At 42.7% G+C, this 25,916-nt stretch overlaps 1 protein-coding gene across 3 annotated transcripts in view; it reads left to right on the plus strand.

Annotated features, from left to right (window-relative positions):
- RRM2B (ribonucleotide reductase regulatory TP53 inducible subunit M2B) overlaps window positions 1–25,556 on the plus strand; it is a 50,827-nt gene extending 25,271 nt beyond the window's left edge. For 2 of the 3 annotated variants that reach the window (XM_045006900.1, XM_045006902.1), the window contains exons 6-9: window positions 451–584; window positions 4,810–4,914; window positions 5,564–5,677; window positions 9,571–12,152. In XM_045006900.1, the coding sequence (XP_044862835.1) occupies window positions 451–584; window positions 4,810–4,914; window positions 5,564–5,677; window positions 9,571–9,723 (506 nt within the window). In that variant the 3' untranslated portion in view covers window positions 9,724–12,152. Of the gene's footprint in view, window positions 1–450; window positions 585–4,809; window positions 4,915–5,563; window positions 5,678–9,570; window positions 12,153–25,043 lie in introns of those variants that run through there. The other variant, XM_045006901.1, reaches the window with a different exon arrangement.
- Window positions 25,557–25,916: the final 360 nt, after the last annotated feature.

Genomic DNA, 25,916 nt, shown 5'->3' on the forward strand with positions numbered 1-25,916 from the left:
TCTTGTCAACTAGTCACAATGACCTTCTACTAAGAGGAATGGGGGTATTAGCCCTGATATCCTGGCCAGATTAGGCCTGATATCCTGACCAGATTTCAGTTTGGGCAATTAAATTCTTCCTTCTGAAATGCTCCTTTTACTTTCAATTGGATGTGCTATTTTTCCTCTCTTCCTGGTCTAAACTGTTGTGTGTTGAACACTTTTTTAATAGCTGTCCTATTTCACCCCAAATGTGGCTCCATTTCATTGGTGGGTAAATGATGATGTGTGCACGTACATCCATGCTGTAGAATCCTATGTGATGAAATATAAAATATGGTACCTAAGGGGATGATGATTTAGTGTAGTTCAGTATCAATGTGTCTAATGTAAGCTGCACACCTGACAAACTAGAAGCAAATTTGATTTTTCTGAATCTTAATTTCCAGTGTATTGTGTTGTATTAAACAGGGGAGAGAGTGGTTGCCTTTGCCGCAGTGGAAGGGATCTTCTTCTCAGGTTCTTTTGCTGCTATATTTTGGCTGAAGAAGAGGGGTCTGATGCCTGGACTGACATTCTCCAACGAGCTCATTAGCCGAGATGAGGTAATATGTGGAATATTATATTTGTTTGGGGGTAGAATGTTCCTCTAGCTGAGAGTAGTGGGTGGCTGGGCTCTCAGTGAATCCCCAGGCCAGAGAAAGAGGCACATTTTTTTCTGCATGTTCCCCTCTCCCTCTAGAGCTGCTGCCCACACACACTTTGAGCAGAGCCTTATAGCCATGCCAATACGGGCAATACTTCATCCACCTCTGTCAGCAGCTTTGGGAGAGGAAAGGGAGAATTGCATCAGGTGCTGAAGAGGTGGAGTTTCACTGGGGAAAAGGGAGAAAGCAGGTAAGTGGATGCAGAAGCTGGGGGAGCGCAAACACCAGTGAAGAAAGGGGAAATCCAGCAGAGCAGCAAGAGTGAGTTGCTGGCAAGATGGAGCTGTTTTGACACGTTACTGCTGATGGGGCTGGAAGAGGGCAAAGGCCTGAGTCAGTTCTCTGAAACCCAGCCTACCCTGACAAACATAGTAGGATTCTTCCAGAGCTTGTCACGTGGACAGGTGCAGCATCTTGACTAGCGTAAGGAACTGGTTGACCTGTCCATTAACTTTAAGCCACACCCACAGTATCCTCTCACACGTTCAGCCATAGGTTGGCTGAGGCAGTTACGCAGGCAGTGGATGGTGGCAGCACCAGTAAGAACCGCCCTCTCTGCAGGTGGGCACCCTTTCACAGTGCAGCACATAGCCCTGAGTCTGCAAACTTTGACGTTATTGGGAACTGCAGGAGCACTGAAATCCTGTGAGAGAGTAGGCTATTTTTAGAACACGTTTTAGGGAGAAGTAGGAGGAACAGAGTTGAGAAATAAATTACCACTGGGGAGATGTTAAGTGAATGTAGGAGAGCTTAAATACCACCTTGTTCCTAGGCAAGAATAATCAGCATCCTGAATAAAGCTATTCACCTAAATCATATTAAAAGGAAAAGAAATACGATGGAAAAAAATCCTAATTCACAGTGTGAGCAAGGAATGAACTGGAGACACATGGCACAAGAAACGAAGTGATGGTGAATAATGGGATAGAGCAGACTGGAGCCAGCACAGTGCTCAGCTTCCAGCACTGAGTGCAGCAGAAGTCAAATAGCCAGCAGAGAGCAGCAGGGGTGCACATGTCCTGGACTGCGCTGCCAGCCGGGGTAGCCACATACACGGGATTCTACAGTGCAGCCTGTGCCCCCTAGCTTTACAGTGGAGGTGCAGCCTGCTCACCCTAGGGTCCTAGTGTGTATATGAATGCAGTTGGCTTTGCACTGGCTTCTACCACAGCACTCAGGTAGTGGATGGTACAGGTTGCCTTGTCCCCTTCTGTAGCTCTCTCCAGGTACAGAACACAGTACTTGCACAGGGCCTTCTGCAGTGCTTGGTTCAGTGTAGGGGGTATTTCTACTGAAGTAGCTGACCTTGTTCCCCTTCTTGTTCCTCTAGTAACGTACAGTAAATATATCTTCTGGAGCGGAACAACTGCTGTTCTGTCTTACTGACACTGTTGGTGGGGAACATTTTTTAACTTAAACTATTTCTTAAGAAATTAAAAAGTACGGTGGCTTCTAATATTTGTAAGGATGCACCTGCCAGTATCTTTCTGGTATTGAATATACCAATCACTGTAGTAACATGTATCCTCCTACTCCCTCCTCACCCCGTCTTGTAGTGACGGCTCCTCATGGGCGGGGCCCTGCACAGTTAAGGTGCTGTTAGAAAACATACATCAAGTTTAAAATCTGGAGCACTGTAGAACCTGAAGGACAGATTAATTTGCAAGATAAACATAGCAGTGGTTGAATCTACTGGCATTGGCTTAAAATGGTAAAGGATTCCATCATAAGGGAAAATAGCCAGTAGCTCTCATTTACTCTAATGTAGAAGGAAGCTATATTATAAATAAAGCAATGTATGGCTCAGGCTTGAGGCAACTTTAATGCTTTGGAAAATAAATTCTACTTCATGTCCACTAATAAGATGCAGTTTCATTTTCTATTCCTGGAAGTCATTGTAACCTTTTTCATGCAATCATGTGTGTGGTTTTCAGCAGAAGTTTTCTATAAAACTCACTTTCAGGTTAATGTGATGTAGGATGCTAAATACAATAAGTCCAACTGCCCTTTTGTGGTATGTCATTCAGCACTAAAAACCCCACCATTTTCCAGTTCAGTTTCCAATGGCATAATTGTAACTAAATAGATAGTTATTGCAATAAAAGTACAAAATTCACAAGGCACCTGTATTGAGAGAGGCTCAGCACAAAACTAAAATGATAAAACACAATATAAAATCCTGTAAAGAAAAGAAAATTTAAATTGTTTTCTGATGAACCTGGTTAGATAGATTGTGGGCACCACCTAATGCATGGTTATTCTATCCAGTCCTCCTTTATTTTTATTCTTAATGTCCTTTGATGAAATCTTGTGGCAACGAGACGTACACACTAACTGAATGTTGCATGAAAAATTATTTTTCAGTTTTAGATTTGATCCCAGTAATGGAACTTGTTTTGTTAAATTAACCTCCTCCTTTCTACAAGAGCTTGGAGGGCACGTGAGAGAAGAAAAAATCTTAATACAGTAACTCCTCGCTTAACATTGTAATCCTGTTCCTGAAAAATTCGACTTTAAGCAAAACGATGTTAAGCGATTCCAGTTTCCCCATAAGAATTAATGTAAATGGGGGGCGGGGGTGAGGTTCCAGGGAAATTTTTTTCACCAGACAAAAGACTATATTTTATTTTTATATATAGATATAGATTTAAATCACTAGTCAGGAAGACTTGATTTAATCTTGGATTTCTAGATAAAAGTGCATTCTTGTTGGTTGTTATAACCTTAATACATATTCCTCACAACTCAGAGATAGATGTAGGTTTCATTTTTAGAAGGTACACATTACATTTTTAAATGCATCTAAAATGATAGTACTATAGAGTAACAACTATATTTTTTGCTCAAACATGAGAATTCAAGAATAGTCCAGAAGGAAGACAGGCAGTCCTTAAGACAGAAGAATGAAATAAAAAAGTTTACCAACCTGAAGATCCTGTTCTTTTCCATGTTCTTTTCATCATCTTCAACGCAGCTTCCTCCTGAGAAGGAACACTTCTCATGATGTTTCATTCAGGCAACCAGGCCTTGCACACATGCCTGTCTTACTCACAGGTAGCGGAACTTCATTAAAATATTCCCAAACTGGGTCTCTTTTACTGCCTTCTGCCATTATAGGTTTTCCCTTCTAGTAAGAGAATGGTATGATAGATCTCAAATCAACGAAGGCTACACTCAGAAAGACCTCAGGACTTCTGGAATATGTTGCTCAAACAGTTTCACTTTTGTTTCTACTGCTGGTCCCTCCCTTCTCACATTTATCTCCAGACTTCTCCTTGTCCAGATATATTTTGCTCCCAACAATCTTCTATCCATTGAACTTTTTGAAACTTTCCACTTTTAGAGAGAGGTTCATAGAATAGAATATCAGGGCTGGAAGGGACCTCAGGCGGTCATCTAGTCCAACCCCCTGCTCAAAGAAGTAAGGGATTGACTCTGTGTACACAAATCTGCCGAGGGACAATAGGGTTGAGGTCTGTTATTTCTCACCTATATATAGTATTTATGTATTTAAAAACATTTTTGCTGTTAACAAGCATGTTATCTCTGGAGCTACAAATCCACAGTTTGAGAACTACAAAACTAAGCATCTCTGATGATATCTTCTAGACTGAGCACTGAGTCCCATTGGGTAGATAGAAAGATTAACCTAAATAATATATACAGAAGCCCTTGGAGCTCCATAAGATTGGGTCCCTATTCCATGAACTATTGGAACTCATTTACAAACTTTTTCTTAAATATTACATGAATATATTGTCTCATAGTATAGAATTAGAATTTATAATCCCTATTCCATGATGAGCTATCTTTGAGCTATAATGTATCTTATTTATATTTTTAATTTATATTTATTTATTTATTTTTTATATTTATAAAAATATCGTAATTAAAACTATCTTTAGATAGTTTTTTCCTCAAAAAGCATTTTATCAAAATAATCCAATTTAAATAAAATCTGATTTAAAAAAAAAATCATTGATTTTTATCCACCCTGATTGCCATGAAGCAGGAAGTTAGGAAGCTTATTCCTCTCAGACAGACAATTATCAGTACAAGGTTTTAAATAGCAAATCACAAGGGGCAGGAGAAACTAAACTTCTTTCATGCTTTTGTATTTCAGGGTCTGCACTGTGACTTTGCTTGCCTAATATTTCATCATTTAGTGAACAAGCCTTCAGAAGAGCGGGTCAAGGAGATCATTGTTAATGCAGTTGAAATTGAGCAGGTGAGCAGACAAGACTGATTGGTACAGTGTCACTGATGGCACAAGAGTTTTTTCATGTGTAAAGACGGTGATGCTGTAGTAGAATTTCTGGAATTTCTAATAAATGACTGGTCCACACATGTGAACCACTGTAAAATTCCAACACACCACCTACAATCAACCTCTTGGTACTCTTGCTTGTCACAGAATAGAAGGCAGAGATGATTTTTGATGGTACTAACCAAGTGAGTAGTAAAAGCTAAAGCCAGCACAGGTGGGTTTTCTCTTTCATGTTCAGTCACATTTACCTACAGGTAAGATTTTTTTGTTGCTACACATAGGATCTGATCCGTCTCCCATTTAATTCAATGGCAAAACTTCCATTGATTGTTAGTGAGAATTGGATCTGTCACATAGTAAAAACACCAGTGAAAATTCTCACTGGCTCTTTCACAAAATAAATATTAAATATAGAAAGTTGCAAAGAGCTGATCAAAACAGGAGACATTTGCTGTGTTTCTTGTGATGCAAGTTATTTAAGTTGTAAACAACCTCTGAGTCTGATTTCATAGAAACATCACAAACATCTACCACCACCAAGTAGATACTATTTGTTCCCCTTAAGTTGCACTGTCCCTTCTTTAAATGTCACTGTTGTGTTTTACTCCAGGAGTTTTTAACAGAGGCTTTACCAGTAGGGCTGATTGGAATTAATTGCACTTTGATGAAACGGTACATTGAATTTGTGGCAGACCGGTTACTGACAGAACTTGGGTTCTCTAAGGTAAGAAAGTTGAGAGATGACACTTCCAAGAAATATTGGCCTGTTAAAATGGCCAAGCAAAGTTGTTTGTGTGCTGCACTAATTCACCACAGGTGTGGGTATCACACCTATGCTGTACTTATGCATTCTGCTGTATCTGACACAGACAACAATGTCAATATACAGATTTCATTATTTGGAACAGATGAAACCATTGTTTCTCTGGCCAGGGTTGCCCTGTAATTACTACTTGGATTTAAATTGGAAGTGTTTGTTCTGATTCTACGAAGCTATAATGAAGTAGAGTCATTTATATTCATTGCACAAGGTTAACAGATTAGCATGCCCATCTCTTGGGTGATCAATATAACGCTGAATTTGCTTAGATGGAAGCAAGTGACCTTTGAAAAATACTGTTACTCTGAGGAAAACAGATCTATTAATAATGCTGACCGGAGAACTTCCTGAGGATAAACCCTTTAATTACACATAGAAAGAAGTGAACCTCTGAAAATAAGTTAAGAGTTGCGTAGAGTTTTTTGTGCTGGTACAAACCCCAAGTAAAAAAACATTAATCGATATATAGGGTAGAGTGGCTTTCTCAGGGTGTGAAAAGTAAACGTTTATATTGCACTGCTTTAGTGGAGTGAGAGCCAAGTCTATTCTAATATCTTGTTTTCTGAGATATTTCATGCTCCCTTGCTGAGTGCTGGTTGCCAGGGTTGGTGGGTTGAGGAGGAGAGGACCAGTCTAGATATTACCTATGAGAAGCTGGAGAATTCTTGCTTTATTTTTACCAAGGGAAGTTACCAGTAAGTGGGTGCTGCTGCTTCGAGTGCTGGTCCCTATGTGAATTCCACACGTGGTCACGCATGTGTTTCCAGCGCCTGAGATGGGATATTTGTAGTAAGTAGCGTCTGTTGGTCCTCACATTTGCAGTTGCTCTCCTCATGCTTCAAACTGAGGGCATAAAGGGTGGCACGGACCAATGCCTCTCTAATTCTTTCTTACCACTGCCTGGTTTGAATTCTTTGTGTCCACGTTGATCTTCCTCTCCTTACAATATCTGTGATTATATATTGTAAGTAGTTTTTAGTAAGTTTAGACCTAGTGTTTAAGTGTGTTAGTATTTTCATAGCTAGCATAGTTTTAGTTCTCCGGAGCTTCTCCCCATGGAAAAGGACTATGCCAAGAGTCCCAGAGTTTAAGAACTGTATTTCCTGCCCTGGTTCCTTCTGCTTCATCACTGAACACTGGCGCTTCCTTTACTGACTTGGGGAGGCTCACCGCCAAGTGCAGCATCGGCCGCAGTTTCCCTCTTCAAACCTGTGAGGGATGAGAGCTCCATCTGTGGAAGCATCTCATGGAGCTGGCCATAAGACCCCAGTTGGATGCAGACTGGGGAGAACCTCGGTATAGTGGCCTTGTTGCGAGTTGTGCCCCTGCTGAGTACAAGCTCTGGACTAGGGGTCGAAACAATTAAGCCTAATAAACTTCTCATAAGAGTAGGGAACATAAGTGTAGGCATAAGGAGAGATCTCTATCCAGATTTGCATCTATGAAAAAGGATCCCTTCCCGTGTTGGTCTAAGTCAGGTAAGTCCTCATTCACTGGTCCTTAGGGATTAGGTCTGCACAAACCTGTCCAAGAAGGAAAGATGCAAAGGAAGAAGGATCTAACAGTTCTGGTTCCAACTCCTTCCCACAGGACAGATTGGCCCTGTCTGGGAGCTTTACACTGTACACCTGGGAGTCAGTGATTCCGGCACACTCTGAGTTCAAGAGCATTGGAGGCCCGGCCCCAGATCCATCGGTCCCCACCTCAGGGACTCCTTGAACTCCAGAAAGAACTGAAACCTTTACCTCTCTGGAACGTATTTTTGCTCAGCTCTATTCACAATCTCCTCTGCTGTTGGGCCCGGTCCTTTTTAGAGACATTTCAGTGTCAGGAAAAAACACCTTGAGGAAAAGAGGATCGTCCCCCACTGCATCCACAAGTTAGAGAATTCTTCCATTGGTGCCTCTGGCACCACGGGTAGAACAGGAACCCACCTTTTCATCGGATAAATCGAGTGCTCCAGGGGATCTTTCTCCCTAAGGGTGACAAGCCCGGACAGAACTGCTGCTGGCTCTGGGGTTGGGGCACAGACAGGGGTAAGGGAGGCATGACCCTGAAAAGTTTGGGGACCACTTTTCTAGACCCATCACCCCAGCCAGTCATGAGGCACAAATCATGGTTTTGCTCTTCTTAGTTCTCCACAGAGGTCAAGAATACCACTGAGGATTTGCCTTTTGAGTATAATCTCTTCAGTAAGGTTAGCCCTCTGGCTACACTATGCTCTCTTAAGGACTCTAGAACAACTCTCTGCTTCCTGGAGATTTATACCCTGGCCCTGAAGAGAGAGCACCACAAGCAAACCTGCAGCCCCAAACATCCCCCCACCCTGGCACTTTATCACCAGTGCCCTCACACTATTCCAGGTGTCTATTCCAGTTCTAGGAGATTGGTATATCTCCTATTATGATTATTTTATTTTATTTTATTTTATTTTATTTTATTTAGCATTCACCAGAATTGGCAGGAATCACTGCCATTTTAGAACATCTCCAGTCCCTCAAAATGTCAGGTTTTTCCATTGGCTAGCTGAAAGTCCACCTGGCAGCAGTCAGTGCCTTCCTCATCCAGCGAAAAGCCACACTATCTTTACTCACCCTGCCACAATTTGATTCCTCAAAGGACTTATTAGGACCTTCCCACCAGTGACAGTACCCACACTACATGGAACCTCAGCTTGGTACTCTCAGCTCTTACCTTCAAAATGATGGTCATATGTTCCATGTTATGCCTTTCCATGAAGGTTGCCGCCTTATTTGCCATCGAGTCAGCCAGATAGGTGAATGAATGGGGCGCACTCATGTCTGACCTACCGTATATCACAGAGAAAGTCTCTCAATTTCAGAGTTTCACATGAACCAACTTACCAATATTATTCCCAAAACCTCATGTTTTCAGCCAAAAAAAAAAAAGAGAGAGAGACTGCACTCCCTGAATGTCAAATAGGCCTCGGTCTTTTATCTGCAAAGAACGAAACTGAATGGGAAAACTCCAAGAATATTTGTCGCCATAACAGAGTGCTCACAAGGACAAATGTTATTGACCCAGTGACTCATTAAGTGGATCTCTGGATGCATTATTCTGTCTCATCAGTTGGCACATGTAACTCACCCAGACAAGTATGAGGGCCTACTTTACGAGAGCACAAGCAATCTCAGTGGTATCTCTTTGAGCTGTATCAGTGCTGGACATTTGTAAAGTTGTGGCTGGATCCCCAGGTAGCCGATTTACAAAGCATTTTGCTCTAGGCCAGGCTTCCATGGCAGATGCAGCTGTGGGCATAGTAGTGTTACAGATATCTGTACCAACTGCATCCTCACACTTTCCTCCTGTTTGAATACTGCTTACCAGTCACTTGTGTGGAATATATATAGGGACCCGCACTTGAAGAAGAAATGGAAGTTACTTACCTTTAACTGGAGGTTCTTTGAGATGTGTGGTCCCTATCTGCTTTCCACTGCCCGCTCTTTTTCCCCTCTGCTTCGGATGTTATCTAATTCATGGTAAGAGAAGGCACTGGAAAGGTGTCTGTCCATGCCACCCTTTCTGCCCTGGGTTTGAAGCACAAGGAGAGCAACTGTGCATGCATGGACCAACGGACACTGCTTGCTACAGATATCCAGTTTCAGGCACATGGAGCACACGCGTACCCATGTGTGGAATACACATGGGGATCACACATCTCGAAGAACCCACAGTTACAGGTAAGTAACATCATTTTGTAGATTATTCATGTGGGAATTTAGAGGAGCATCATGTTGTCATTTCAGGAACTCCAATTTAATAAAGTTTTCTTTCAGGTCTTTCAAGCAGAAAACCCTTTTGATTTCATGGAGAATATTTCACTGGAAGGAAAAACAAACTTCTTTGAGAAGCGGGTTTCAGAGTATCAGCGCTTTGCAGTTATGGCAGAAACAACGGATAATGTTTTCACTCTGGATGCAGATTTCTAATCTCTCTTCAGAGAGCATCTTGACTTTTTCCCCCTCCCCCATCTCACTTCTTGGGAAGTTTTATGTATTTCTTCTGAAGTCTATTAGGATTTTTTTTCTGGCTTCCTACTTTGTGTGAAGTTATAAATTTACACTTGAATAGACTGTAATTTAGCAATACAATATGTAGGTTATAACCTATAGTGTAAATATCTTTTTGCATTGCACCCTGTAAAAAGGTCCTCTTAGAAATTCATGCAGCTTCTTAAAGGAATATACTATAAAGAACTTGTTTGACACATCATGTTGTGATCATTGGATAAAACTGGATGGGTGACTTTTTTTTAAATGGCTGCAATAAATGTTTTACTGTGCTTTAGTTAAGTTAATTATTTCTTAATTTGCATCTGTGCCTCACTTTGCAATATTTTAATCTTGAACCCAGATGAGGTAACACTGCATGTAAATATGTTCCTATAAACTCTTCTGACAACGGTTTTAAAATGTAAATTCGTGAATCTAGACCCAGTGCTTCCCCGTTGTCCCTGTGATAGAGTACGCTTCTCCACTGCTTCAAAAACATGAGTAGAGGAAGGAGTGGTGTGTGTTTAGTGGGGTATACAGTATGATTATGGTACGATCTTATCAGATCAAGTGATACAATTTGCTTGGATTTCCCTGTTAACCTGCGATCTAGCTCAAGCAGCATTCATGACATGTGCCAAACCTGGCCTATCAGTAATAGCAGCAAGCGTTGAAGGGAAACTATCCTTCATATAAGATTTGATTTGTAATATTATAAATCAGGTGGATCTATATTTAAAATTTGAGCCTGTAACGAGACAGAGAAGGAAAAAGTCTTCGGTGCTGTTCGAATCACAACCTACTTTATTGTTAAATCCAGTTGCTGCTACTTACATGTGTCTTAACAGTAAGCAGACTTACAGCAGCTTTAACCCCTTATTGCATTGGGGTTGTGATCAGCATCTGACACTGAAATATCAATTTCTACATATCTTCTTTATTTTATCCATTCTGCTGGGTATTCTATACTCTCTCATCCTTCTGAATTTCCCCAGTATATTTGTAATGTAAGATGGTGTATCGTTCTGATTTTTTCCCCTTGAGGTGCATTTTTTTACTTGAGCCTTATACCATTGAGAACCCAGATACTATGGTGATGGTCATCTGTAGAATAGCATGTTCAATGTGCAACATCACAGCATTACAATAGAATTTTCAGACCATAGATAGTCACAATATAATACAGTGTGTTTAAATTATTCTATCAACACTGTAGTACATTGTGACTATCAACCCCTAACTAGTGAGTGCTGCATAAATGGTGATGTGTGATCTGTAGTACAATCTAGCGTGTGTGTGTATTTTAGTTGTTTATATCACAGGCAACTGCTACAGTATAGGAACAAATTGAAGGGATGATTTTATAATTTGACATAGTGACATTTGGTGTAGAAGGAATAACAGTAACAATCCAGCCCAGATTGGCAGTGACAAAGTACAACAGAACCCCATTTATCTGATTTAATTGGGACATGGGGCCAGATTGGAAAACTCAGATAATCCAAATAATGGGTAAGTATGAGACTGCAGCAGCATCTAGCGGCCACAGGAGAGATCTCCTGCTTCTGGAACTGTGTGGCCTGGTTGTTCACTTAATAGGAGAGCCAGATAATGGAGGGTCAGATAAACAGGGTTCTGCTGTAGTTACCATCTGAATTATGTGAAGTAAGTCAGGCATGTCAGTCTAGTTCCTGGTGGACAGGTGTCCACATCACAAAAATAAGAATTGGCTCCCCCTTGTTCAGAGTCTGAGCAAAGAGGTCAAGGATTTAGTAGGCATGGAAGTAGAACTACTCTTTCTCCTAGAGATGGCCTGTCCAGTCTGGAGGGAGACACATTGGTGGTGCATTGAGGGAAAGCTTGCACTTATGGCTGTACTTGTACCTGTTCTTTGATTAAATAGAGAACTACAGATTCTGGAGCTCTCAATCTAGCATGTTTCATGAGCAGTACATTCACGTGGAAGGAGAAAATGTTACAACCTGAATGTGACCTATTTGGGGAAAGGCAACCTCTTTTCTGCTTGTATCATCTCAGCTTGGTGGTATGAGGAGATTGTTTTAAGCATTTATCCAATATTATAATTTAAATTAAGATATTTGATGTTTAGTCCAGGCTATTCACTGATTTGTATATGGATTTGCTCAGGTCCCTTAGATAAACATAAAATATCAAAGTCCTGTTACAATCTTTATTCAAGTCGTGTGTGAAATATTTGTATAGTTTCGGTAACATGGTTCAAAAGATGGTCCTGGCCATGCCAGACTTCCTAAAGAAATGGACGGGGAAACATCTATGGCTTGCTAGTTCCTTGTTTTATTGCAAAGCCTAAAATGATTTAAATAAACCATGTCTGGACAATGTAATCTAGTGTCTTTGGAGTTCTCGTTTTATTTGGTAGAGGGAAGCTTGGCCTCCATACCTTGGCTCACGATAGGAAACAGAATATGCACGCCCCACATTTTCTCAGAATCATTCTGTCATGCGGGGCAGGGTTTGCTCTCTGTGCATCTAGCAAGGGGTTTTATCTCTTAAAACCTATGGATGTCCCAAAAGCTTTGCAGAGCTTTGGATGCCCACTGCCAGGGGGTGAGGATTCTTGGAAATCTACCAAGAGCGTCTCCCTCAGCCCCTTAGAGCCAAAGAACCCCATCCCACTGATCAGGGCCGGATTAACTTTTTGTGGGCCTGGCGCCAAACATATTTGTGGGCCCTCCTGGGGAATGAAGAGACCGGGGGCAAGAGCACAGCGGGCAGGGTATATTTGATTTAAGTCATGATTTAAATCACTAGTTAGGAAGACTAGATTTAATCATGGGTTTCTACATAAAAGTCCATTCTTGTTGGTGGTTATAACCTGAAAACATATTCTTCACAACTCAGATATAGATTTATCTGAGAGGGGAGGGATAGCTCAGTGGTTTGAGCATTGGCCTGCTAAACCCAGGATTGTGAGTTCAATCCTTGAGGGTGCCATTTGAGATTGGTCCTGCTTTGAGCAGGGGTTGGACTAGCTGATCTCTTGAGGTCCCTTCCAACCCTAATGATTTAGGTTTCATTTTTAGAAGGTACAAAGTATACATTTTTAAACTGTGATTTATTTTGAAAACTTTTCAGATTAGTTTTACAGCTATATCAGAAAATGAATGATTGTTTGGTTATTTCATTTACCAAAGATAATTGAAGCAGATAGTTCACCTCCCAATGACTTCATAAATCTCTCCAGTTCAACAGGTTAATCATTAATATTTGGGGGATTTTCTTGCCAGGCTGTATTAGGAAGAGAACATCACCAGACAGACACTTAAATTGTTTTATGTAACTAAAACAGTAATGTTAAGTATTCTGGATTTTTTTCTTCAACAGCAAACATAATATTTTAACAAAAAAAAAGCATATGTTCCTCACTTCTCACATTTATCTCCAGACTTCTCCTTGTCCAGATCTGTTCTGCCCCCAACAATCTTCTATTCATTGAACTTTTTTGAAACTTTTCACTTTTAAAGAGAGGTAAGGGGTTGACCCTGTGTACATAAATTTGCAGAGGGACAATAGAGTTGAGGTCTGTTATTTCTCACTTCTATACATTAATTATTTATTTAAAACATTTTGCTGTTAACAAGCATGTTACCTCTGGAGAGACAAATCCACAGTTTGAGAATTGCAAAACTAAGCATCTCTGATGGTATCTTCTAGACTGAGCACTGAGTCCCATTGGGTAGATAGAAAAATTAACCTAAATAATCTATACAGAAGTCTGTGGAATCCCATAAGATTGGGCCCCTAAGCCTGTAGAACTGATGAATGAAATTGTTTTTAATTGTTCACTTTATTAATGTAACTTCATAAGTAAAGTTTTATGAATGAAACAACATTCATTCATAAAACCAGTTACCCCAATAACTGGCTAATTGACAATTAAGATGTTTGTTAAGAGCCATAGCTGTTGAGGCAGTTGCCCTTGTAAGTTTCACTGTCAATCTAATTCCTGCTTAAATCACTGAGACTTACACTGTTTCAATATTGTAACTTCTGTTCACTGTTTGCCATTCACAACACTTGTCTACTTCTGTTCACTGTTTGCCATATTGTAATTCAAACTCCATTTTACAACGCTTACTCCAGTTTGTAAAAGCTTGCTGCAACCTTCATTTCTGCAAAACCCTGCTGTAATCTTATTAGTTTAGTTTAGATATGTGAATGAGGTATGTATGGATGATGGAATCAACCTCCAGCGCCAGCCTGTCCTGATGAAACAGAGTTCAAACACCAACGGCTGAAGATGCAGACAACAGCCCTAACCAAGTAAGAAGAGTCCACCCTAAAAAGAAAAGAACAAAGGTACAATAGAAGGAAGATCAAAGCCAGGTCCGAGGCTAAAAGTCACGTCTGCAATTGATGGGTGATCAATCACACCGAACCCAGAGGCAGCATGACACAGCAAGACCTATAGACTCTGGATTCAAACTAAAGCCTACAAAAAGGATGGATGAGATGGAAGACTTGGAAGGGTAACGTTCTGCTCCCAACATGGGACGGCAGACCCAGCCCTTCCTTGTGCTCGCCTTTCCTGGCCAGTTAGCCGCCACGAGCTACGAACCCAAGCTGCGAAATCAAGCCATGGACTCAAGCTATGTTCAGGACTGGTAACTATACAGCAGCTGCAGAACATCGTGTGTGTGTGTATAAGTATTAATGTATTAGCTAGTGGTTATAGATCAAATTATCATAATAAATGTGACATCTTTGCCTTGCCCCCTGAAACTATCCTGTGTAGTTCTGTCTGCATAACAAGCCATGGACTATTAGAACTCATTACAAAACTTTTCTTAAACATTACATGAATATATTGTCTCATACTATAGAATCAGAATTTATAATCCCTATTCCATGATATAATGTATCTTAAGTAAAACTATTTAAATTAAAAAAATCAGATTTTTTTTAAAGTCATTGATTTTTATCCACCCTGACAGCTGGGCATGGTGGTGGGGGGGGAGGATTGGTCCCCAGCTGGAGTGAGAGAGGGGCCAGGGGTGAGATGAACACAGTGGGGTATGCAGGAAGGATTAGTCCCTGCTGACTGGAGCAAGGCAGGGGCTGGGGGCAAAAACATAGTGGGGCAGGAGCTAGGGTTGGTCGTTGGAGCAAGGGAGGGGCCGGGAGTAAACTGCAAGCGCAGCAGGGCTGGGAAGGGGGTAACCAGGATCCCCCCCTCACCCCTGCCCACATAGAGCGGGTACCTCCCTGGTTCTAGCCCATTCTCTTCGCCTCTCTCTGCACCGAGCTGAGGGTGGGGGTGCAGGGTCTGGGAGGGAGTTAGGGTGCAGGAGCAGGCTGGGGGTTGGGGTGCGGGGTCTGGCCAGGAGCTAGAATGAGGGAGGGGCTCAGTGGGGCAGGAGGTTGAGGTGTGGAGTGCTTACCTGGGGCAGCTCCCATTCGGTGTGAGGGGTGCAGGTGGGAATGTGGGGGGAGGGTGCAAGAGCTCCCATTTGGTGCTCAGGGTGGGGGGAGATGGGGGGGTGCAGAAGTCAGGACATGGGGTGTGGGGGGCTGGGTATGTGTGGAGGTGCAGGAGTCAGGGCTGGGGTTGTGCAGGAGTCAGGTCAGGGGGCTGGGAGTTTGTGAGGGGGTCCAGGGGTTGGGGCTGGGGAGGTGGGGGTGCTCCCAGCCCCCTGCCCTGAGCAGTTCACAGGAGGGGGCTGGAGGGGGTATGCCCTGATTCCACCCTCTTTCCCAAGGCCCTGCCCCCGCCTCTTCTCCACTTCTTCCTCTCTCTCCTGAAAGTTATTAAATGTTCAATGCCAAGGAACAGATGGGGTAGATGACTGAATTTTCCATGGCTTCCCTCACAAAATATATCACCACTTTGCCTTTAGTAATTATCCTTTTGAGGGGAAAACCGGGCACTTCTCTCTTTTTGCAAAGTCCTGTGACCTCTTTCAGCTAAAGAAAACTTGTGAGTGCTGGTGATGCAATAGCTCTTTACCGCTTTCCCCATTATAGCAGTGGGGGATGAGTAAAGGTGGGGGTGCAGTGTTAAGGCCCCCCTAACCCCCAATGCCTGCACACTTGACAGGACAGCAGCTGCTGTTGGAAGGAGCATTTCTCTCACTAGTGTTAAGCCGCCCAATGCTCTCAGGACTTGGAGGGACAGCGTGGCTGCTACTCTAGCCCAGGCTGGAGCTGGGAGGAAGGACACGGGTGCTGCTGTGCAAGGTCCCCCGCCCCCATTAGGAGTTGGAGCAAGGACGGGGCACCAGGGGCAAGGAGTGGGGAAGTGGAAAGGGGGAGCTGAGGGGGAGAGGGGGCCCTGGGCTGGGTAGGAGGTGCAGCGGGAGGACGACAGGGAAGAAGATCTGGGGAAAGGGGGCAGCCTGTTTTTAAAAAAACAAACAAAAAATCATTTCCTTCCAGAGAAGCAGCTGCGGCGGGGACTTGCGCTGCCTGGGGTCCAGGTGGCAGCAGCTGCTGCTCCTCTGCCCTCCCCCTCCCCCGGCAAACAGCTGATCGGGAGCAGGGAGAGAGAGTGAGAGGAGGAGGGGTGAGTATGCAACACGCTGGAGGAAGAGGCAGGGGAGGGGGATCTTTGCTGCTGTGGAATAGCAGGACAGAGCCCCAGGCACAGCCAGCACCAAGCTTCGCGGAGAAGAGAGGCCGTGCGGGGCCCTTTTGGGGCGTGGGTGTGGGCCTGGCGCTATGGCACCAGTGGCTCCATGGTAAATCCGGTATTGCCACTGATCTCTGTGGTGTTTGGGGCCAGGGAGAGAATGCAGTAGAGCCATTGCTCCCCCAGCATCTATATGAGTGTCTGGGCTTCTTGGGCACAGCATGTTACCCTCATTACTACCTAGTGGAGGGTGGTAATGTTACTCACTGTTTGTTTCCTGCAGGAGTATTTGACAGAGTCTCTGTAGCAGAGTCTTTAGGGCTCCAGAGCTGATAAGTCTGCACTAGATTCCTTTAGGTACCCACATTCTTTTTCATATTTTGTTCTCCCTGCAACCATTGATAGCTATTGAACAAACCCCTGCCCTCAGTAACCTGTCTCTTATATGTCTCTGGGAATTGGCCTTTGAGATAATGAAACATTGTGACGTTATTGACATAAACTGTGACTGTATAGATCATTGTTGCAACCAGGGTCCTATTGGTTGCACCAGGTCTTGTACAGAGGAGGCCAAGTGGGGTGTCTATGGGAAGGTTGTAGTTTGCTGGTTATGATTGTTCTCTCTATGTGTGTATCATTTTTGTATTCGAAGTTATGAATATTGGCTATGTATTTGTTTGATTCTAAGTAGCCTCAGTGAAGCATTTGGTCAGCTTCTGAGAGAGGACTATTTTCAGTAAGTGCCCAATCAAGAAACACTTATCTGACAGTCGACTTTGGGAGATGCCAATCCACATCTGAGCTTTCCTGGGAATGTTCAAACTAACATGTAAACAATACCATTGCCCTGCAAAAAGCTGAATCATTCATAGACATGTGGCTTGCCCAGGTGACTGCAAACTCCATCTTGTTGAGGGGATTTTACACAGGAGAGCAAAGGGGTTTCCACCCACAAGAGAGAGACTATATAAGGCCCTGGAAACCCCTCCATTTTGTCTTCAGCTGGCTCAAAAGATAGCCTCTCCACTCCAAAGAGATGCCTGAAAAAAACTGGAACAAAGGACAGTAACTACGGGAGTGTGAGTGATTGCTGGATCCAGACTAGGAAGGAGCCTAGTCTGTGAAAGAAGCTTATTGAAACATCTGTGAGGGTGAGATTTACCTGCATTTAGGGGGGAGGGATAGCTCAGTGGTTTGAGAATTGGCCTGCTAAACCTAGGGTTGTGATTTCAGTCCTTGAGGGGGCCACTTAGGGATCTGGGGCAAAAATTGGTCCTGCTAGTGAAGGCAGGGGGCTGGACTCAATGACCTTTCAAGGTCCCTTCCAGTTCTAGGAGATTGGTATATCTCCTATTATTACCTTTACCTTCTTACTGTATTAGGCTTAAACTTGGGTGTTTTTGGTTTATTTTGCTTGGTAATTTACTTTGTTCTGCCTGTTATTACTAGGAACAACTTAAATCCTACTTTTTATACTTAGGAAAATCACTTTTTGCTTATTAATTGACCCAGAGCAAGTAATTAATTCCTGGGGGAGCAAACAGCTGTGCATATCTCTCTATCAGTGTTATAGAGGGCAGAATTTGAGTTTACTCTAGGGATGGCCAACCTGAGCCTGAGAAGGAGCCAGAATTTACCAATGTACATTGCCAAAGAGCCACAGTAATACATCAGCAGCCCCCCATCAATTCTCCCCCCACTCCCCGTTCCCAGCACCTCCCATCCACCGGCAGCCCCGCCAATCAGCGCTTTCCCCTCCCTTCCTGCACCTCCCAATCAGCTGTTTCATGGTGTGCAGGAGGCTCTGGGGGAGTGGGAGCGAGGGCCTGGCAGGCTCAGGGGAGGGGGTGGGAAGGGATGGAGTGGGGGGGCAGGGCCTGTGGCAGAGCCAGGGGCTGAGCAGTGGGCACCCCCCGGCATATTGGAAAGTTGATATCTGTATTTCCAGCCTGTGCCTATACAAGGAGCCGCATATTAACTTCTGAAGAGCTGCATGTGGCTCCAGAGCCACAGGTTGGCCACCCTGGTTTACCCTGTATAAGCTTTACACAGAGTAAAATGGATTTATTTGGGGTTTGGATCCCATTGGGAACTGGATATCTGGGTGGTGGAGACAGAAGCACTTCTTAAGCTGTTTTCAGTTAAGCCTGCAGCTTTTGGGGGACGTGGTTCAGACTTAGGTCTGTGTCTGTAGCAGGCTAGTGTATCTGGCTCAACAAGACAGGGTACTGAAGTCCCAAGCTGCCAGGGAAAACGGGCTTAGAGGTAGTTTTAGCACCAAGGGGGCAGTACCAAGGGGGTTTCTGTGACCCAACCCGTCACAAACATATTCTCCCAATTTTGTATATACATGTATGTAAAACCTGTTTAATATTATTGAAAACTACCTGAGTGCATGGAGAGGAGACTGGATCCCAAGATCACTCATTAACCCTGGTTCCATAAGTCCCTGTGGCACTTATGGTACATTCACTTTTCTGTTTGTGTAGGAAGCAAGATTACTGCAGAGCCTAGTTCTTCTACATTGCAGTGCATACACCTCTGCTTGCCAGTGAGTCAGTTATGGATTTTTTTTGACACTTTGAAAGCCTCTAAAACTGAAAACAAGGTTTTTGCCTTTTACGTACTCAAATCCTCTCACTTTCGCAGAGAAATGTTCACTTTTTTCCAACCCTTCTGAATTTGAAAGCTAAAAAGGAGTGGGACAATAAGTTCTTCTAGTGTGTGTGGTAGTCTGCTGAACTATCCATAGAGACAATATTATTGACGTTAAAGATCCAGTAGCATTGGCCCATCAGAGCCATTCCAGGTTCCAGCTGGATCTCTAGACAGTGTGTTGTCAACCAAAAGAACACTCCCAAGACAGCAAGATGTTATAGACTGCTGACCTGAAATCAGTAATCCTCCTGGTATCTGTGGCTATTCACTGGTTCAGTTTATCTCGCTAATGTACACTTCTTTGCCCTGGTGATTAATTTCTAGATCTGTGACTGGTAAGGAGGAAAGGAACAAGAGGTTAAATTTAGGCCAGTTATAGGAATTTGATCAGTCATAATGTAAGATGATTTTTTAAATGTCCCTGTATGCAATAATGGAGAGAATTTGTGAAGGTGCAGGGCCTTGTTCTCTTTTGTGTGTAGAAAGCCCTGGAAAGGGAAGCCTCAGATTGGATACAGCAGTGATGAATCAATATGGTGCCTAGACAGCTCGTTCAGCCACTTTTGCTCTGATGCAAGTTCCCTTGCAGCAGGTGTGGGTGACAGCAGAATGAAGCAGTGCCTAGACCTAGCACAGCCACACACACCATCCACATACTGCAACACAACAGTCTATCCCTGCCATGCTGCCATTACCTGGGCTGCTGTCCTCTGCTGTATGTTAAATGTATGGAACACAGTCTTTCTGCACACTGTCTTTCCATACTGTGCAGCAGGCAGGATCATTTGGTCTTTAGTTACTGTTGCATTGTATTTTACAGTATGAACTAATGACCCAGAAGTGACACATTAAAGCCAAATAAATTATCACTGACAGGAGCTAAAGGCTTAATAACAGCATGTTCCACAGAGGGATTGAATTGGTTTTCAAGTGTGTTTGTATCAGTGACCATTTTAAACTATGTTTGAAACAACAGCATTTTTAATATAACTGAAAGAGCACCGGAGGTTATTTTAATTAGGTACAGAGCAATGTGTCTAGTTCCCTTCGATTGCCACCATTTTATAGATTAACCTTCCCCAGTTACTTGTAAGATAAAGCAGTAAATTTATCATTATATGTATTATAATGGTGCCCATTGGCCCTAATCCAGTATCATGGCTCCATAGTACTGTGCCTTATGCACACAACAGGAAGATGGTTCCTAACCCAATTTGTGCTGCTACACTGTGTTGTCTTTATTTGTTTTAAAGCTTTAACAGAGAATCAGGATTTTAAGCATATACAGCTGCAATTCTAAGGTGTGCTGTATCCTCTGTGAATGCAGTGTGACAGGACTTCCTGACAAAACACTCCAGTTTCCTTGTGTCATGCTAACAGATTTTCCTGCTTTTGCACATTATTAGACTACCTGTCTGGCATCCTTGACAATTGCTCCCCAGCCTCCACTAGATGCTGTGTTCTTTCTGGCCCTTCTTCATATGTTCAGCCAATGAATTATGTTCAGTTTTTCCTTGTGGTGGAGCACTTGAGCTAGTAAATAAAATATTGCTGTCAGTCAGTAAGAGTCTCTGGGTTAGTGCTCATGTAGGGAGAGAAGCATTTAATAGTCTAATAAAAAGTTAAGTTAGAAGTAGTTCAGGGTTCGGGTTTTTTTAAAAGCAAATTGAGCATCTTAAAGTGTGACCAAAAGGACTGGTGTTTGCTTTTGACCCTAAGAGTAGAGTGAAAAGTGATGTTGGAAACTTTATCAGTTAAGGAAGTTCATTCCAACCCTGGCAAATTTGCATGAGAAAGGAGGTGTAGAAAGTCATGAAACAAAACACAAGTCAGTACTAATCAACACAGCACATAAACCTTTTGGTATTAAGAAATGCTATTTTATGATTAACAACTGTAGGTCACAACAGTGTTTGTTACTGAACTGTCATCACCAATCATATTGCTTTACATTAAATGGCTATTGAACAATCAAATAATTTTCTACTTGCATCACATGTTGTGCAGTGCTAGTAATATATGAGTAATAAAACTCAAGATGTCAAAGCACAAATCACGGTATCAACCAAAAGATACAAATGATGTTAATTGTATCCTTCCTTGTGTTCTGCATCTTGACACAGTGGGAAGGTGTGGGGTGTGTGTGTATGCCAGTGAAACTGAGGGCTATGCCTATGGGAGTTCTAACTCCTGGTAGGACCACCCACACAGAGGTCAGAGGGTAGACACCAGATGAAAAGCCTATGGGTCCTCCAGGTTGAGGGTTGAGCAGTAGGCCAACAACCTGTCCTCATACACCTGTTAAGTTATAGAAACACAACAAAGTTGCCATTTTGGCAAACAGCATGGTGTAAAGGAATGGTGAAGCTTTGTTCATTCTCTAAGTAACATCTGAGAACACAGGAAAGATTCAGATCAGACTTATTATATATGCTAGCCATAAACCAAGCCACCCACCATTTCTAATTTAAAGTATTGCATGTAAAATTTAATTTAATGTCCCATCTACTATATGTCGATCTTTACTCCTTCCATGCCCAGAGCAAACCTGGTCCCACTCAAGTTGCCTGCTGCCCATTCCTCAGGCAGGAGACCCAGTGCAGTGCCAGGGATCAACAGGTAGTAATTCCAGTGATGAAGTCCTTATGTTTTGGAGTTACATGCCATGACAACTGCTGGGGTGAAATTTTTATATACATGAAAATTTCAGCACTGAAGCTTATTCCTACTGCATTTGTGTCAAGTGCTAGGACCTGGGCAGAGATGCAGAGTTATTTGGCTGAATCGCCCAGCCAGATCATTATATTATTTTTTGACCAACAAGTATAAAAGGAATTTAATGTCTGTCTGAGGCAGAGGAAATAGGAGCTGGACATAGGAATCCTGCAGGGAGAAACCCTAGGAATAGCCAAGGTAAGGGAAGAATCTTAACGTAAATTTGTTTCAGTTTAGAATAAAGGCAAACTCCAGGATGGGGGTAAAATTGTACCATATCCAGTGTGTGTTTGCTGCTAGGAAGAGTAACACCATTTTCAGTTTGGTTGGGAGAGAGAAAAGTCACTGTTCAGCCTACTAATGTGTAAATGGAGAAGCTATTCTATCAACTCCCACAACATTACCAGTACACTCTCATGGTGTAACAAAGAGTAAATATAGATGACAAGCTCAGTCTGCAAAAGTTAGTTTCAGATAGCATGACGACAGAGTCAGGAATACTGTATTTTGCCCTTTCAAGTGAAATAAAGCAGGCAATAGGAGCACTGCTAATAGAATTAGGATGATGGAGAATACTGTAGTAGAGAAACCAAGAGCAAATATCAAGTCAGTCTGGAAAGCTCAGTTGTCAGATTATCCTTGTTTATGTTGAATCCACTTCAGTAGTTTAATGTACATCAGTGTAGTCTTTGTCCCTTACGGGCTACTGTTTCTCAGCAGGTACCATATGCAGTTTAATTGGCTACAATATTGTTGCTGATATATTTGCATTGACAAATTTTTCTCCAGTTTCTATCAGTTTGTCTTTTGTTCTAAATAATTTGGTTATTGTCAATATGGGAAAAATGTCAACATCTGTTTTCTTTCAGGCCAAAGCAAAGACTCACTTGTTCTGTTGTGGTCGTTTGCAAATGAAGCACAAGATGCGAAGTGTTGTAGTTCTTGCGAGATGTTACCTGTGAATGATCATATCATATTGGTATATAGAGCCCATCATTAGAGAATGTCCAATCACTCTGCAAATACTAATTTATCAATTCTTAACTCCCTAACGCCACTGTGAGATAAATAAATATTCCTATTTTAGAGAGGGGGTGTCAGGAATCGGGGCCTGCAACAGAGCTAATCTCCAGGCAGCCTCTGCAGTACAGGTGACCTGCAGCAAGCTGCCTGATTGGCTGCAGGGGCCAGCAGGCTGAATCTTAAGCCAGCAACAGCAGTAGCTTGTTGGCTTCTCAACGCTCATGCCCACCACTGTGCCTGCTCCTGTGTTACCTTGTTCCTCCTGCTTCTGCTTTAAAAACTAACTGGAGTTTTCTAACCCTTCCAAAGCTTGGACTGAGGACATAGTTTTGTTTGCCCTGAGCATCCTCAACTGCTATTTTCACCACTTCTGTTCCCTTCCACCCCTCTCAGCCTTGTGACTTTTGGATAGTAGGGGCTGTGGCAAGGTCTCTCCACTGAAACAGTGTGAATTATAGGTGCCATAACTAGGCAGCCATTTCTTTTGGCTAAAGTTATAGATAAATTATTCTATGAGAGAACTCCATGGTTCGAATGTTCTTAGGGTTAATTGTCTTCCTGAACTATTGAAATGCTGTTGCTCTAGCTGGAAAGCTGTGGCAGAAAGGAGCCAGGCTTGGTTAGCAGACCTGTAGTCTCGTCCTCTGGTACAAGAACACTAGTTGTTTCTACGATATGACAGGAAGGGGCACATTCTTAAAAAGAGGAGGCTTGAGGTGCATACAAAAACAACTAGCACTAAGAGTCTGTCAGACTCAGTGTTGCCGCGAAAGGTTTTACTGAGGCTCATTAGGCTTGGATAGATTCCATTTTCTGACTGTCTGTCCATAGGGGATGGCCTGTAGAATTATGTAGGAAATGATAAATGTTTTCTATGTCTTTTTAACTATGTGGTAGAATTTACAGAATTAAATCCCTTCTATTAGATCATTAAAAACCTCTAAAAAGGACATTATTCTCTACTACATTCTAGGTTTTAGAGTAGTTTTTATAGAACCTCATTACAGCTCTATAGAATTATATTGGTTTAGTGCCTGTTAAATTAAGTTTTCCAGAAGGGTGTGTGATAGAGTGTGCACTCCACACTAGCCCTGATGGAGTTAACGAGGGCCTGAAAAGGCCAATTGGGTTATCTGGAGTCACCTGCAAGAGGGAAGGCCAGAGTTAATTAAGAGAGAAGCCCAGCTGGGACAGCACTGTAAAGCCAGGAGCCTGAAAACAGAAGAAAGCTGCAGTCACTCCTTGTGATGAGGGAGGTCATCAGGGACAAGGAGGAAGTCCAGGGTGAGAGTTAAGGCCTGAGATCCTGTCTGTGAGTATGGAGTCTAGCAAGAGGCTAGGAGGGGGTGAAGTAACCATGGGGAGTAGAGTAGGCTCCCATGGTAAACCCAGAAATAGACAAGTGAGGACAGAAAGCTGTGTAGGAAGGAACTCAGGAAAAAAGCACTAGGGACAGGGATTGAGCAGATCTGGATTGCTGGTGATAGGGTCCCGGAACTTGGTTTAGCAGACACACCTGGGTTCCCCTGACAGCCACTGGTATAGTGGCACAGAGCTTCAAGCCAGGGCTGAACATTGTCCAGAGCAGGCCATTCGCAGGGGAAATTCTTCCCTGCCCATCTCTAGCCATTTTAAATCCATTTTGCACTGTAGGATTTAGCAGATGGGAGAATCCAGCCATTGGGCCTGATTCTCCTTGTGCACATAGTAATTCTAAGCCAGTGCATCTCCTTTAATTCCAGTGGAGCGATTTCTGATTCATCTCAGTACAAGCAAGAGGAGAATCAGATGTACCGAGTGCAAGGTGGGAGTGTCTCTTCCTTCTCTTAGGTCAGAAGGCTGCCTGGAAAGCAGGGATTTGGAGAGAATTTCTCTTTCGAGTTCTGGGCTAAGATAAAAAGAAACTTGGGTTGGGGGAAAGCATGATGAGAAAATGAGCCTTCTGTGGGCTTCCTGGAGAGGGAAAGTTAGGAAACAAAAGGGAATTTTCTTTGAGACGTGTCTCGGGTAAGGAATTTTCTTCAGCATAGTTAGTTAGCTGTGGCTGTGTGTTGGCTTGAATTAATCTGATATATGTTAGTGAGTGGAGGAGTGAATTTATTCTAAAAGCAGTTTGGTAAAGAAGTTCAATCCTTGGTTGCAAATTGGACAGAGGGGGAAAAAATAGAGCTACTGATGAGCTAAACTGAATTTAAAATAGTGGTGCAGCCTGTGTTTGATTAATAGATATTTACAAAATGTTCATTTACAGATAGACTGAGACTATCACTGTGTGTCAAGCCTCCTCATTTCCCAGGACCAGGACAGCAAAAGGAAGTCTTCAGGGAATCCCAAAGTCCAGCAGGGAACTTGGAAGTCTACAAGCAGCTACCAACAATTTCAAGGCTTGCAGGGTCAGATCCAATATAAAATTATTCCCATTATGTAAAGCAAATGCCTTTGGAGAGGAATATAAATGCTATGAAGCATTTTGAGCTCTGCATTCTTTATTAGAGGCTGAACTGAGACAATGAATTAGAAATAAGAGGCATATTACAGAAATGAACTTCAACCAGTTCAAGACATCTTAAATAGAACAGGTTATAAAAGGTGGTGGTGTTTCTGCACTATAATAGGAAATATTCCTGCCATTTGATGAGAGACTTACTCATCTTTTATTGATTCCTTGAGTGCTTAAGAGGTAAAGAGTTGAACAATAGTTTAATAGGCTGCCTATAGTCTTGAATGCGCTTACTGAGCAGTTCCACCCCTCGTTCGTATTACGTGAAGCAGAGGATATTTTTATTTGTACAACCCCTCCTTAAGTTGTTTCATTCATTATAATGGTGTTGTTTCCCGTGTTTACTCATCACGCAATACGTTAATGGAACTGTTTGTAGGTAGTTTGGCTTTAACATGTATTAGACATTAATAAAAATGTATAGGTCACATTTTCAGCTAAACACTCTGGAGGAGACTTTTCCCAATTCATTTCTAGGTGACTTGGTTTCCTTGGAAACCCACTTCCTCCAGCTACATTTTCATGGCTGACCTTTACTCTAGTGAAATCTACTTCACCCTTTCGACCTTACCTCATTCTCATATCTAAGAATCTGTCCTCCCAAGTCTCATACACAATATATAT

This window comes from Mauremys mutica, chromosome 2 (genome assembly GCF_020497125.1).
Source record: "Mauremys mutica isolate MM-2020 ecotype Southern chromosome 2, ASM2049712v1, whole genome shotgun sequence".
Classification (NCBI taxonomy): Eukaryota; Metazoa; Chordata; order Testudines; family Geoemydidae; genus Mauremys; species Mauremys mutica.